General features: G+C 32.1%; 4 protein-coding genes across 5 annotated transcripts; 2 read left to right on the top strand and 2 right to left on the bottom strand.

The window, feature by feature from the left end:
* Window positions 1-388: 388 nt before the first annotated feature.
* Window positions 389-806, top strand: sloth1 (sloth 1). Its single transcript, XM_075299167.1, has 2 exons — window positions 389-607; window positions 667-806. Exons 1-2 carry the CDS (start codon window positions 454-456, stop codon window positions 750-752), a joined length of 240 nt encoding a protein of 79 aa, XP_075155282.1. The 5' UTR covers window positions 389-453; the 3' UTR covers window positions 753-806.
* On the top strand, window positions 790-1,034 carry sloth2 (ubiquinol-cytochrome c reductase complex assembly factor 6 sloth 2). Its single transcript, XM_075299168.1, has one exon. It carries the CDS (start codon window positions 790-792, stop codon window positions 994-996), a length of 207 nt encoding a protein of 68 aa, XP_075155283.1. The 3' UTR covers window positions 997-1,034.
* Window positions 1,035-5,577: 4,543 nt separating this feature from the next.
* LOC142228675 (uncharacterized) lies at window positions 5,578-8,797 on the bottom strand. Its single transcript, XM_075299163.1, has 3 exons — window positions 7,927-8,797; window positions 7,286-7,718; window positions 5,578-7,196 (listed from the first exon to the last, which is right to left on the bottom strand). Exons 1-3 carry the CDS (start codon window positions 8,581-8,583, stop codon window positions 7,108-7,110), a joined length of 1,179 nt encoding a protein of 392 aa, XP_075155278.1. The 5' UTR covers window positions 8,584-8,797; the 3' UTR covers window positions 5,578-7,107.
* Window positions 8,798-9,323: 526 nt separating this feature from the next.
* On the bottom strand, window positions 9,324-12,125 carry LOC142228674 (uncharacterized). 2 transcript variants are annotated; one of them, XR_012720242.1, is made up of 4 exons: window positions 11,733-12,125; window positions 10,327-11,387; window positions 9,594-10,258; window positions 9,324-9,526 (listed from the first exon to the last, which is right to left on the bottom strand). XR_012720242.1 is itself a non-coding variant. In XM_075299162.1 (3 exons), exons 1-3 carry the CDS (start codon window positions 12,054-12,056, stop codon window positions 10,102-10,104), a joined length of 1,542 nt encoding a protein of 513 aa, XP_075155277.1. In that variant the 5' UTR covers window positions 12,057-12,125; the 3' UTR covers window positions 9,324-10,101. The 2 variants fall into 2 exon arrangements, 1 of the variants encoding a protein (XP_075155277.1); XM_075299162.1 differs by having other exon boundaries at window positions 9,324-10,258.
* Between the last annotated feature and the right edge of the window lie 497 nt (window positions 12,126-12,622).

Raw genomic sequence — 12,622 nt, 5'->3', positions numbered from 1 at the left:
TTTTCTACTATATTTTAAAACTATACAATAAACTTTAATTAGTTTCAAAATTTTGCATATTTTTAGTAAGTTTGATATTTTGATTGAATTTGAGAATGAAACAAAATAGATGGTTTAAAGTTAAATAGGAAAAAATTCAGTAAGTTAACACTAGCAATTGCAATGCAACGTATATTTTCATTCCAATCTTTCCAGAGACACTTTCTCGTAATGTTAAGGCAGCTTGAATACAAGCATTTCTCCAGTGTTTGTGTCTATTGGGTATGCCGTGTGCAATGCTCTTATTCGTTTACGAAAATTCATCTATATATGAATTACGTTGGTAACACTGTTTTCTCAAACATATGTTTCCCAAAGCAAATGTTACATAAAAACATTCACAATAAACCATCAACGCAATGTAAATTTTGGGGAAATATTAAAAGAATTACCTGTACTTTATATTTTTGAGATATGAAAGTGTACAGCTCGACATTAAAACGTTTTCTGGATATTGTGCCTGGGAAGAAACGATTTGGCGTTTACAGATTTCTGCCTGTATTTTTTTGTTTGGGTGCCGCTCTTGAGTACTCTATGATTAATTGGACAGTTGGGGAAACAAATTTCTGTAAGTTTATTGCATTTGTTCCACTGAAATGAATGAATAAAGCTATAAATTGTTTTCAGATAAAACATTTAAGAAACGTCAGGCGAAAAATTACGTTGAAGAGAAAATTCATCATCTTGGCTCAGATAGTCCATCAGCACAATAAACAAAACAAATAACCATTTAAAATCATACAGATAACAATGCCTGCTGGAGTTTCTTGGGGTCAATATTTGAAATTCATGTCCTGTGCCGTATTATCTATGATGGCGGGTTCCCAATTGGTTCATATGTATTATAAACCTCTGGAGGATTTAGATAGGTACATAGATAAAGAACTGCAAGATGCGTCCAAAACAACCGGTATAAAATTAACGGACATTACCAACAAAACGATTAGTAATAAATAAAAAAAGAGGTACAAAAAAAATAAAAAAATAAAACACTAGATCTTGTTGACATTGGTTTCATTTTCGGGCGCGATTATGGTAAATATTACACAAATAGACACCCAATAGTAATAGCTTGTTTAGAATAGTCATTCGCTTGTTGAAGTAATTATTTTTTACTTTCAATATCCTTTATTCCATTGAATTAATGTCTTATTTATTCCACTGAATGAATATCTTATTTCATGATACAATGATTATAAGGTAGCCTTATTCCGTCAGGTGACGGCTCATCATAATGTCAAAAATATTGTTGACATTTTTAAATTATGTTGTAATTGACGTCTTAAATTTAAATTGTATTTGAAATTCGGAGAAACAAAATTCAACGGAAAATGCGAAAGTGTTGTCTGGATACAGAAATTCCAAAATTATTGCACGCGTTTGAATATTTCCACGCACAATGTATTTCCATACCAAACAAAAAAACATTTCTCATGAGCAACACAAAATCAAAACAAACATTTTTGTATTTGTTTATTTACTTTTTACCGACATTTAGTTTGACGTTATGATGAGCTGCTTTTATGTTTTTGTTGTTATTTTTCTTCTACAGAGGCTACCTTACAGTCATTGTATCATGTCTTATTTAAAGTGACTATGAAAACCTCTTTGAAATTATTTGCATTAATTGTCAAAAATTTACTTTTCAATAAAAGACACATTATTGTTTTAAAAGTTACTACACATAAAAAATTTAAACTTATAAACAAAAGTTCTTTAAAATGTTGGTTCTATTTCGAGATATCTATGTAGATTTATATTTTATCTTTTACATTAAGTACTACTTGCGACACTTTTGAGTGCTTTGGCGTTTTAAAAACTTCTTTATCAGTGGTGCCTTATTAGGGATGTCAGACGTGTTCTCTTAAAGAGCACATGTGCTCTTTTTAACAAAATGTGCTCTTTAAACTAGATATGCCAAAAGAGCACGCAAAAGTGCTCTATTTTTAGTTAAGTACTCTTTTTGTGCTCTTCGTATGCATCACAACAAATATTACTCCAACGCGATTCAATAAATGGTAAAAGTAAACTGAACATACGTAAGTGTCACACTACGAGATTTTCCTATGCCGTTATTTTCTAATTAAATAGTGTTTTACTTTATAAATCAGAGTCGAAGAAGAGCACGTCGATGTTGCTTCTTCACTTTGTAATCTGTTTTGAATGCAAACAAACTTCTTTCAATAACATTTTTCACAAAAACACCAAACAAATGACTTACAAAGTATTGTAAGAAAATTAGCTTGAGTTGAAATTGGTTTATTTTATGTGTATGTTATGAACATTTTTTATGTTTAAATGAATTATTATGGATTTAAATGTTTTTATTTTATTTGAAAAAGTGTGCTCTATTTTTTTCGTATGTGCTCTTTTTATAAACTGAATGTGCTCTTTTTGCCTCTTCAAAATCTGGCATCCCTATGCCTTATATATGTGGGTGGCCTAATAATTACTTAGCATATATACATATTAAGCTAAATTTGACAGGACTAGGGAAAACAATCACTTATTATTCGTTTGTTATTATAATCCGTCATTTCCATCAACATCTCACTTCTGCACCAATACATAAAATATGTATGCCGGAAGAGTTGACAGAGGCATGCCATCAATAAGCACAATTTCGGATGTTCTGCTAACCGAGTATCCTAGAGAGGCAGGGTGCATTTTTACTTCAAATGAATATTTTCTCAAAACAAATGAAACTTAAAAAAATAAACCTTTTTTCATTTCAAATGAAACTTTTTTCAAATCAACGAGGAGTCCGTCGTAAATAAGGAAAAAACATTACTAATATTGTCGTTAGAATTGTTGTTGTGTCCTTAGAAACCAGTTTCATATAGTTATCACAGTAATTGTTGTTGACTAGAAACAAGACATTGTGTGATCGTTCGCCAATCAGGTGAATTCAGCAAAGTCTTTAAAAATAGATTTCGATTTGTTGGTACATTAGTGTAGTAACAAATCGAAAATCTAAAAATAATATTAAGGGATTGTAAAGTTATACGAAAAAGATGATGCACAGTGCGGGGAAAAATGGTTGAATTTGGGGAATAATTCTCGTATGCAAATTTCATAAGAAATTAACATAAAAGAACCAAGTTTAATCATCTCACCCGGCCAGATCTCGCTAAAGACTATGGAAATGTGTAGTGGCCAACACTGAAACATATGTATTGTCAGGCTTGCGAGATGGGTATCTGGCATTTTCTTTTCAGTAACTTAATGATGTCAATTCCCTTAATCTTCCTGTCCAATTAGCTCGAATAAATATTGTAATAATGAATTTTTTGTAATTTTCGATTAAAGTTTGATCCAGATTTTTATTCGATTTCAGACTTTAGATCATTGGTGGTTGGGGTATAATTATGGAACGCCTAGAAGGAAAAATTTTGTGCTTTGAGACTGATTGGATTGATGGAAAATTTTCGATAAAAATAAAAAAATTAGATTTGGATATAGATCCGTACACAAAAACATTTATTTACTTCCTCCATAAAGAAATTTAAGACAAATTAATATCATATACGATTTGCTTTTTAAAGCAAATTTTTTGTGCCCATTTTTGCTAAATGGGCACAATTTCGTAAAAATAAATTTAGGTGTATATACATCGCAATATTTTGACTCATAATGTCACCAAAACTTTATTTTACAACTAAACTCAAAGAAATGTGAGTTTTCGATTGGTTTTCGATATTCCTATGAAATATCGAAATAAATGAAATGAAATGAAATAGTGGACAATGATTAATTTAATTAAAGTCCTAATAAATTTATGTATAACATTTACGTATATTCAATTAAAAAGTTTATGTTTAAGAAGGCGCGCATTCCTAAAATAAAACTTGCAAAAGGAATAATTTTACCACTGGTTAGATATTCATTTGACATGATAATTTTCATGGGATTTACGGCCATTTTCATATAGCTCCGTTAGGCTTTAACTGCCAGTTAACAGAAAGAAAAGTGGAAATATCTTTTCTCCGGTTAACTTGAACTGAAAAATTTTCAGCAGTTAAGTTTCTAACTGGCATATGGAATATATACGCAAGATGACAGATATGTAGATATCACGGTTTAAAAGTTCATTAGCTAACGTAGCACTAACGGAGCTTCATGAAAATGGGGTTAAAAAGGGTTTCATTTGATTTGAAAAAGGTTTCATTTGATTTGAGATATAAAATTGATGTGTTGTTTTTTCGAAGTGACAATCAAAATATATCAATTTCAATTTCCATTTATTTCGTAATACAAAGCCAATGAGGCCAAATAATAAATGTATTGCATGACTAAAACCCAAGTAAAGATACATAAAATAACAAGTGTGTAAATTTAAAATTATATAACAATTTTTTACATGAGTAACTCATAAAGGGCTCCCCTGCCAAGTAAGTATAATGTAATGGAATACGAATTCAAAAGACAAACTAACAAACAGGGTCCAGCTATTAGCACCAAAAATATAGAGCATTATATAATATCAATATCAACTTCAAATTGATGCTCCCGAAAAAAAACGATACATTTTTAAACGAAAAGCATTATTCGAATGGGAGAAAATTCTCAAATCAAGAGGCAACATGTTCCAGATACGAGCGATTCGCACATGAAACGACTTTTCATATAAAGAACAAGAAATACGAGGAATCACAATCTGAGGATTTCTCGTCGAGCAAAAGAATCGAAAAGAGTCACATAGAAAGCTAGGCATCCCACTACGAATAACTTTATATAAGAATAGCAGATTGGTACACTTGACATAATGAGCAAACGATACACCAAGGAACCTCCCCACAAATTCTGAAACATGGTCTCTTCTTCTTAGATTGAAGACAAATCTGACAATAGTATTCATTGCGTATTTTAATCGCTGAAAATGGTTAGCAGTCACTCCCGAAAAATTTCCAGACCGTATTGTATAGTAGGCAACAATAACGCATGTGCAAGTCTGTATCTAATCCAATGTGGAAAGACTAAATTGCATGAATTGCATTCGACGCAAGGAAGAATATAATTTATTTTGAACCAACTCAATATGAGGAACAAAACTGAAATGTTGGTCAATTAGAATACCCAAACACTTAATCTGGCTAACAAATTCAATCCTATCCATCCCCAAACGGACATCAATCACATCACTATCACCGCCAAACAGTAATGCTTTCGCCTTTTGGCGGGTTTATAACAAAAGAATTATCACCTGACCATTGTGCGACTCTACCCAAACAATAATTAATGTTGCTTTCCAAAACATCAGAAAATTCGCGACGAGAGTTAAAGAGAAGGAAAACATCATATAAATAAATATAAATAAAGAGCAAGCACAACTACTTAAATATTCCCCCAAATCATCCATGTATAAAAGAAAAAGCAGCGGGCCAAGTATCGAGCCCTGGGGAATACCCGAATTTAAGGGCAAAATACAAGAGGTTCTGTTATTCAAATGACATGACATTGTATATTACATACCGACAAGATATTTATTTCAATAATTCCATTGAAATCAGCTTTTTGGATTAGAACATAACAACGGCGTTGATTATTAATACACATTTTTTATTTTGAAATTAAATTTCATTTGAATATATATAGTACACATATGAATGTTACTTAAAATACTCCGCTTTGTGGTGTAAATATTAATTATATACGGCTCCTTAAACAGCGCCATTATAATCGTATGTTTTATTATATCGTTCGTTTAGTTTTGAACACAACTGAAATATAATAGCTCTTGACGAGAGATGTGAAAAGATCAAACTTGATTAGCATAAATATATAAAATAGTTATAAGATTTCTTAGATCTAGCACAAAAATTGGATAAAAATGACTTAAAATTTGTGAATGTTTTTTTTTTTTAATGTTAATGGAAGAAAGAGGCCAGATTATATGGAAGGGATGTGTCATAAAAAAGTTTTTTTTTGTTTGTTTTAATAATATCATATTAATAACGTATTTTAAAAATTTCTTTCCATGGAAGAGACTATACAATTAGGTAACATGGATCGTTAGGCTTGATTTCTATGGATATAGACATTCAAAATATGCCCATTTCAATATTTACACAAATAAAACTAAATGAATATACATATTTGGTAAGTATTCAAATGTTTTATATGGGTTAAAAATTAAACATGCAATATGAAAAGGGCATATATAGTTAGTAAATGCCACACAATAGCAATGTTCCAAAATAGCCTTGTTCATGGAATGTAACATTTTGTAGAGTATTCACGTGTTCTTTTGCTCATTAAAAAAAAATTATTGCTGGTTCTTTGTGCAGGCTCTATAAACTACTGTACGATTCAACTAAATTAGGCTTTGATTTAACAAGAGTATGTTGTTTCCATTTATATTTTTGATTATGTTATATAAAGTAAAATTGAAATTCAACTCGAAAACCGAACAAACCACTGGTATTAATTCGAACGAACTTGGTAGTAATAAACTATTCACCGAAACCGTTTGTTCTTGATACTGATAGGTATTACCGTCATGACTTTATAAAAAAACTAAAAATAATTTCTAAACAGACAGACCTCCTCCTATAACTGGTATCGAAAATGACTGGTAAACATTTTACACTGTCATGGATATCACCATTGTGAATTCTTTGTTTGTCAGAGACACCGGCCTTCATATGCATTAAAATTATTTTTGTTTATCATATTTAAAATTCTATATATGGCGATAGTTCGGTCAAGATTTGAGATCTTAATCTTTCTTTTCAATGGGTGTCATGAATAAACACGATTTTTGTTGATTTTTTTAAACATGAAATAATATTTTTATCTTCATTTAATTATTATTTTCATTTAACTCTTGCCCGTACTTATGTTTGTGCATCATCTAAATCGATAAAATTATGAACCCTATATATAAAAAAATATTTTGCATCATAACATCATAACTTAGAACCTACACAAAGAGATTGGAAGTACAATTGAATTGGAAATAATAGTACAACAAAGACTTCTACTGGAAGTTTTAAAATCTGCAAGCTGCTTTCTTTTATACCAAATTCATGGCAATGGAGAAATCATATAAAAAAGACAAACCATATTTTAACAGTAAGATCCGATAAAACTAATAGACATAGAATCTGATACAGGATCAGGGGCAGAGATCGGCTTCCAATATCTGTTGTAGCTTACTACAATTAAAACAAAAAATGCATATATGTATTTTAATCGTAATAAATACTTAATCTTTTCGTATTGTTTTTTTTTTTTGGGTACTTACATACAAATGATTGTGGCAAACGCATTGACAGTGTACGACATCGATGTCTACATTCACTCGTGGGTCGAAGAATAATGAAACGAGACCCTAATGATTGTTGTATGTAAACATGGGGACATTCGGTATCTGGTAGTGTATACGAAGGATATCTGGCAGTATCAATTGCCATAAATCTTTCCAATGCTAAACTACTTGGTAATTTTGTGGGACGCGATATTATTGATCTTAGAAGACGAGCTGGTAGCATACGATTGCATCGCCACAAGTTATGTGTTTCTTTGATTTCAGTCTGATTGAATTGGCTGAATAATTCATCAAGATTTGTAACATCTCGATTTGTTGATTGTACCCGATATGCATCGCGTTGGAAGATATCATGATTATCGACAAAGATTTTATGAAAATCTTGAAGATCTATGGGTTTTTGGTCAATCTAAAAAGAAGTGTAATCAAATTTATTCTAAAAATGTTATTTTTCCTTTGGAATTGAAAAAAAAAAAAAATACAATAAATACAATGTGGTGTAAAGAAGGTTCCTTTCAAAAAGAAAAAACAAGAGCTGAAATTTTACAAGTAGATAATGGGATTCAAAACAAATATTTGTGTACAACTAGCATACGAAAAAGTTCCATTCCACTCACCTTAAACACAAAAGGCACATACTCCGAATGTAGTAGTTTATTTAACGCAGCTTGGGCTTCGCCTTCACTAACATTCTCCATATTTTCACTGCTACCGTTCCCCATAAATTTTGTCAAATCCATAACACCATCAACTTTCGCACAAGACGAACAACTCGAATCATCAACTTGAAAGAATGGATTCCCCATGAGACATGATTCATCATATAATTCTGTAAGTCGCGGAAATCTTTGGAGCAACGGTAGTGTTATTCGACGCCATATACGCATTCCAGGATATACAATTTGAACACTATGATCTGAGGCAGATGTCTCATGGCGATAGACAAAGAAACACAAAAGAGCTAAGATCAAAAACAGTAAATAATACATGATCTGCCTTCTACGATCCAAAATAAAATTGAGTAGTTCCATTTTGAGATAGTTCATGGGCGAAAAACCCATTATACCAACTCGTCTTCGCCCATCGCCCGAAGAATCTGTGTCAACATGCTGCTGAAAAAAATACTGATAGACAACGTAATTATCGAAAGCGAATGGACGTATTTCATAGTTTTTCTCGGCAAGAGATCTCAACTGCAGTAGGGCGTTTATGTATTTGGCTAAAACCTGATGCCTGGAAAGTTGCGGGCCATAATTCACATCAATGTTCTCCATTTGCTTGTGTGAATTTCCTTTTGTCTTTGTTGGTTTGGTTGATCACTGCTCACTATCACAAGCATTACTTCTTTGATGTAGTTTTGCTCAAAATAATGGACTTGATTAGAAACAAGATCCTTTTTGTCCAATTGTTGCAAGAATAAATTGGTTTCTCTGATTTTTTCTTATCTTTTCAATGACTGTTTGGTTGTTTGTTGTTTTTTAGCATTAGGGATACCAAGTTGTTGCAACATTTGTTAGGATGTAGAGGAAGCAGATGTAACACTAAATAAAAGCGTTAAAACGAACAAATAAACGCAATTTTATATTGGCCGAACAGGAAACAAATTTAAAACTTTATTTGAAAAAAAAAATGATGGGAATTTGATGCGAGATGCACGTGTAAAAAGGCATATAACTGAAAAAACTGGGGTTTGGGGATAAAATGTACTTTAAAACCATTATACTGTATGTAAAACTTGATGCCGTTATTCCGCAATATACCCTGCCAACATTTTTTGAATTTGGGGGCGCTTCTGAGAATCCCCAGTACGTCGAAAACAATCATATACGATATCAAAAACTCGTCGGAAAAGCGCCGTCACTATTGAGAAGTTGTACCACGCCAAGTTACTACAAAAAGGTTTCGCATGAGTGCAATTATTAGGTGCCTTTATAGATCAATTTAGAACGACGCCAATAAGAGACCCTCCAAACAATCAGAAAAAGTACATTTTAAGATAGTGGTAAAAGAATCATTGTGGTCGAGTAAAACACGTTTGTTTAGATATTTATTAATTTGATTAATCATTTACAAATTCTTAAAAATATAACATTTATACCACTATCACATCACATTTAACATAATTTTTTGCATTAATGATGATGTAGAGTTACAAGTAGCGAGTTACATGTTGCAGCGTCTATCAGCCAGTGTTTTTATTCGATGGAGGCAGCGTGTCTATAAAATATTTGAAAAACAATCACTTTATTCCATTTGGAAAATCAAAAATTGTTCACCAATATACCTTTCACAATTTTAAGCGTAAAAACTATGTTTTCAGAACTTTATTTTCGTTTTTATTTAAATAAAATATAACAAGCTGGTTGCGCTTGGCGTTTCACAAAAAATAAAATGGCTTTTGTAAAAGTAGTGATTGCAAAATACGTGTATGAAGTACATTTTGTACTTTATGATATGCTGCCCCCCATCACAGTAGGATGGTTGTAGTGACATTTACGAGTCTGTGGTAGCGATGAAGATGAAATGGAACTTTGAAATGCTGGCAGGGATAAACAATTGAAAGGGCTACTTACATAGAATTGTCTAATTGACAAGAACTTAAGGCAAAGAGAGTAATTAAAAGATTTCAATAAAAATATGTACATATGTTGAAAAATGTCAAATATTTATATAACTAGAAAATTAATACATTTATTAACATTAGTACCAAATAGAAAGTAGAGTATTCTCGGTTAAAAAAAAAAACGTTGTATTTAAATCTTGCGTATAAACTTATCACAAACACTATCTGTTCATAATTCGACCGTATTTCCTAATTTATCGTCTTTGATCTGTGAAGATTTCTCTCCACAAGCATGTCCTTTACGATGCGTTTTCATGGCAGTAAGTTGTCGAAATCCCTGCCCACAAACATCACATTTATATGGTTTTTCGCCCGTATGAATATACCTAGAAAACACATATGTATATTAAATATTGTTATATATATATTGTACTATAATTTGTGAAATATATACCGATGATGACGTAGAGTTTGCAAAGCTCCAAACGCTTCTCCACAAAAATCACAAATATGTTTTTTCACCTTTAAATGCACTAAACGCATGTGTAACCTTTTATCAGCCGGTGTAATAAAATGTACGCTACAACCCTCAAAATCACATTTCAATCGATCAGTATATTGGAGATGTGTGAGTTTGTGCTTATTTAATAAATTTTTTCGACCAAAAGCCATAGGACATTCCGTACATTGGAAGGGTTTCTTCCTTGTGGGATTGTGACTTAACATGTGATATTTCAAATAATTTTGGGATTTAAATACCTTTGGGCAATGTTCACATTTTAGCCCTTGTGTCTCCATGTGTTTATTTTTGATATGTTGAACTAGAGTATATTGATTGGCAGCAATAAATCCACACTGATCACATATTGCTGGTGGTAGGACTTTTTTGTCACTAACAAAATCCTTTGTTGTATCATTTGAATTTCGACGTATATGCTGGTTTCGAATATGTTGTTTAAGATTGTCCTTAGTTTTAAAGATTTTATCATTACATTCTGTACACTTGAATATTTCTTGGTGGTTTTCAGTATGATTTGTAGCTATATGGTATGTTAAATTTTTATATTTGCTATAACGCTTATTGCAATTCTCTACTTGACAACGATACGGTTTCGAAACACCCTCATGGATCTGCTTAATGTGGCCTTCATATTTGTTAACTTGGTAAAAGTATTTATTGCAGAGCTCACAATGATATCGAATTTTGTTGTTGCTATTTGTGGAATGGCTATTTGTTTCATTTTCCTTCATTTCCTCTACTACGCCAGCTTTTGTTTTATAGTTTCTGCATTTTCTTTTAACTCTACAAATTGTTCGTTTCACTTTGGAAAATTTGTGGACAATGGCTAATTTTCTAGGAGGAATCTCAGATTTATTAATGGGATCTTCCGTGGGCTGTGTATCACTTTCTTCATTGAATGGGTCGGTAAGATTTTCTTCATAAAGAGGTGAAGTTGTCTCAAAATTTCCATCATCAATGTTCGCGATATGAGTCGGAAGACAATTCTCGTGAGACTGGAAAAATAATACAATTGGACATTAATTTTTTTAAAATTAAACTAATTTTCTGACTGCTACCAATGAATCCGTTTTTTATTATAAAGAATGCAGGGTTAAACACCACTTTCAGAGAAGAATTTACAAGGCTAAAACTACCGTTGAAAAATATATTTGCCTGGGATTAAAACCATTCTCATTATTATGGGTACAATTTGTCTGAAATTAACATGACAATTGAGCCAGGATTGTATATAATAAAACTGGTCCGAATTGGTTCATTCGATTCTCTCCATCTGTCAGTCTCTTTGTGAAAACAACTACCTAATTTTAGTAATAAGAATAAATCTTTTCTTAACAAACCTTGTCGACGAGTTCTATTTCGGCCTTAATGTCTCCCTTTTCAGGTGCATTTGAAGATAACGTTTCATCCAAATACTTTGTCAATTTTTCGGCACTTCTAACAGCAAGATAATAACAGTCAACAAAATCCTGCCATTTCGAAAGGCAAGTTGAACATATGTTTGGAACATACATGTCCAATTGACTTTGTTCTATATTGACTTTTCCTTCCCTCAAACAAATGAGAACCAAGCGATCGACATCTGGCAATGATTTCAGAGTAACATCTTCACCATCCAATAACTTTTCCTGACACGTTCGGCAGTGATTCCTGAGGTATTCCATTGATATTATGTACTCCTTAGATAAAAAGAAAACAAGAAAACTTATTTGTAAAACATATCAACATATGTTTTTTTTTTTTTTTTTTTTTTTTTCCTTTTTTTTTTTCCTTTTAAGTTGCTCCCAATGCCGATGAAAAAAAACACCCTTATTGGAAGACTTATTTGGCCCGGAATCACAAAGCCAACACTAATAGACATCGCAATGCTGTGATGAAACTAAATGCATGGACCAGTCTTCTCCAAGAAATCCGCTAAAATGCTCAAACCTTCTATACCAAATTTGTCAACAAATTGTTCAATATCAAATATACCATCCAATTCGGTGAAGTGCGTTCTTTCCAAGAAAAATCTAGGGCATTCAAAAATCACATGGGATGGGGTCTCCACCCCACCACATGACTCACACTCTGGAGAATCAGCTACTCGCACCTTATAAAGTGTAGAATTGCAGAATGCATTGTCACTCAGTATTCTATTAATTGCTTTACACTGAAGAGTATTCACTGCCACATTACCGAACCACGGCTTCTTCCGCACCGTCGGAAAGATTCTGAAGTAACAGGAATT

Source organism: Haematobia irritans, chromosome 3 (genome assembly GCF_050003625.1).
Source record: "Haematobia irritans isolate KBUSLIRL chromosome 3, ASM5000362v1, whole genome shotgun sequence".
NCBI lineage: Eukaryota > Metazoa > Arthropoda > Insecta > Diptera > Muscidae > Haematobia > Haematobia irritans.
Note: the sequence above shows the minus strand (reverse complement) of the source record. Positions and strands in the feature narration are given on the sequence as shown.

What these genes read in the sequence shown, in the direction of transcription:
- sloth1 (XM_075299167.1), top strand. Translation starts at nt 454, where the DNA reads ATGAAAGTGTACAGCTCGACATTAAAACGTTTTCTGGATATTGTGCCT. An exon ending in AGTTGGGGAAACAAATTTCT is followed by an intron (nt 608 to 666) that starts GTAAGTTTATTG and finishes AATTGTTTTCAG; the next exon opens with ATAAAACATTTAAGAAACGT.
- sloth2 (XM_075299168.1), top strand. Translation starts at nt 790, where the DNA reads ATGCCTGCTGGAGTTTCTTGGGGTCAATATTTGAAATTCATGTCCTGT.
- LOC142228675 (XM_075299163.1), bottom strand. Translation starts at nt 8,583, where the DNA reads ATGGAGAACATTGATGTGAATTATGGCCCGCAACTTTCCAGGCATCAG. An exon ending in ATGTGCCTTTTGTGTTTAAG is followed by an intron (nt 7,719 to 7,926) that starts GTGAGTGGAATG and finishes ACTTCTTTTTAG; the next exon opens with ATTGACCAAAAACCCATAGA. An exon ending in TTTGCCACAATCATTTGTAT is followed by an intron (nt 7,197 to 7,285) that starts GTAAGTACCCAA and finishes TTTTAATTGTAG; the next exon opens with TAAGCTACAACAGATATTGG.
- LOC142228674 (XM_075299162.1), bottom strand. Translation starts at nt 12,056, where the DNA reads ATGGAATACCTCAGGAATCACTGCCGAACGTGTCAGGAAAAGTTATTG. An exon ending in AAATAGAACTCGTCGACAAG is followed by an intron (nt 11,388 to 11,732) that starts GTTTGTTAAGAA and finishes TTATTTTTCCAG; the next exon opens with TCTCACGAGAATTGTCTTCC. An exon ending in CAAACTCTACGTCATCATCG is followed by an intron (nt 10,259 to 10,326) that starts GTATATATTTCA and finishes TGTGTTTTCTAG; the next exon opens with GTATATTCATACGGGCGAAA.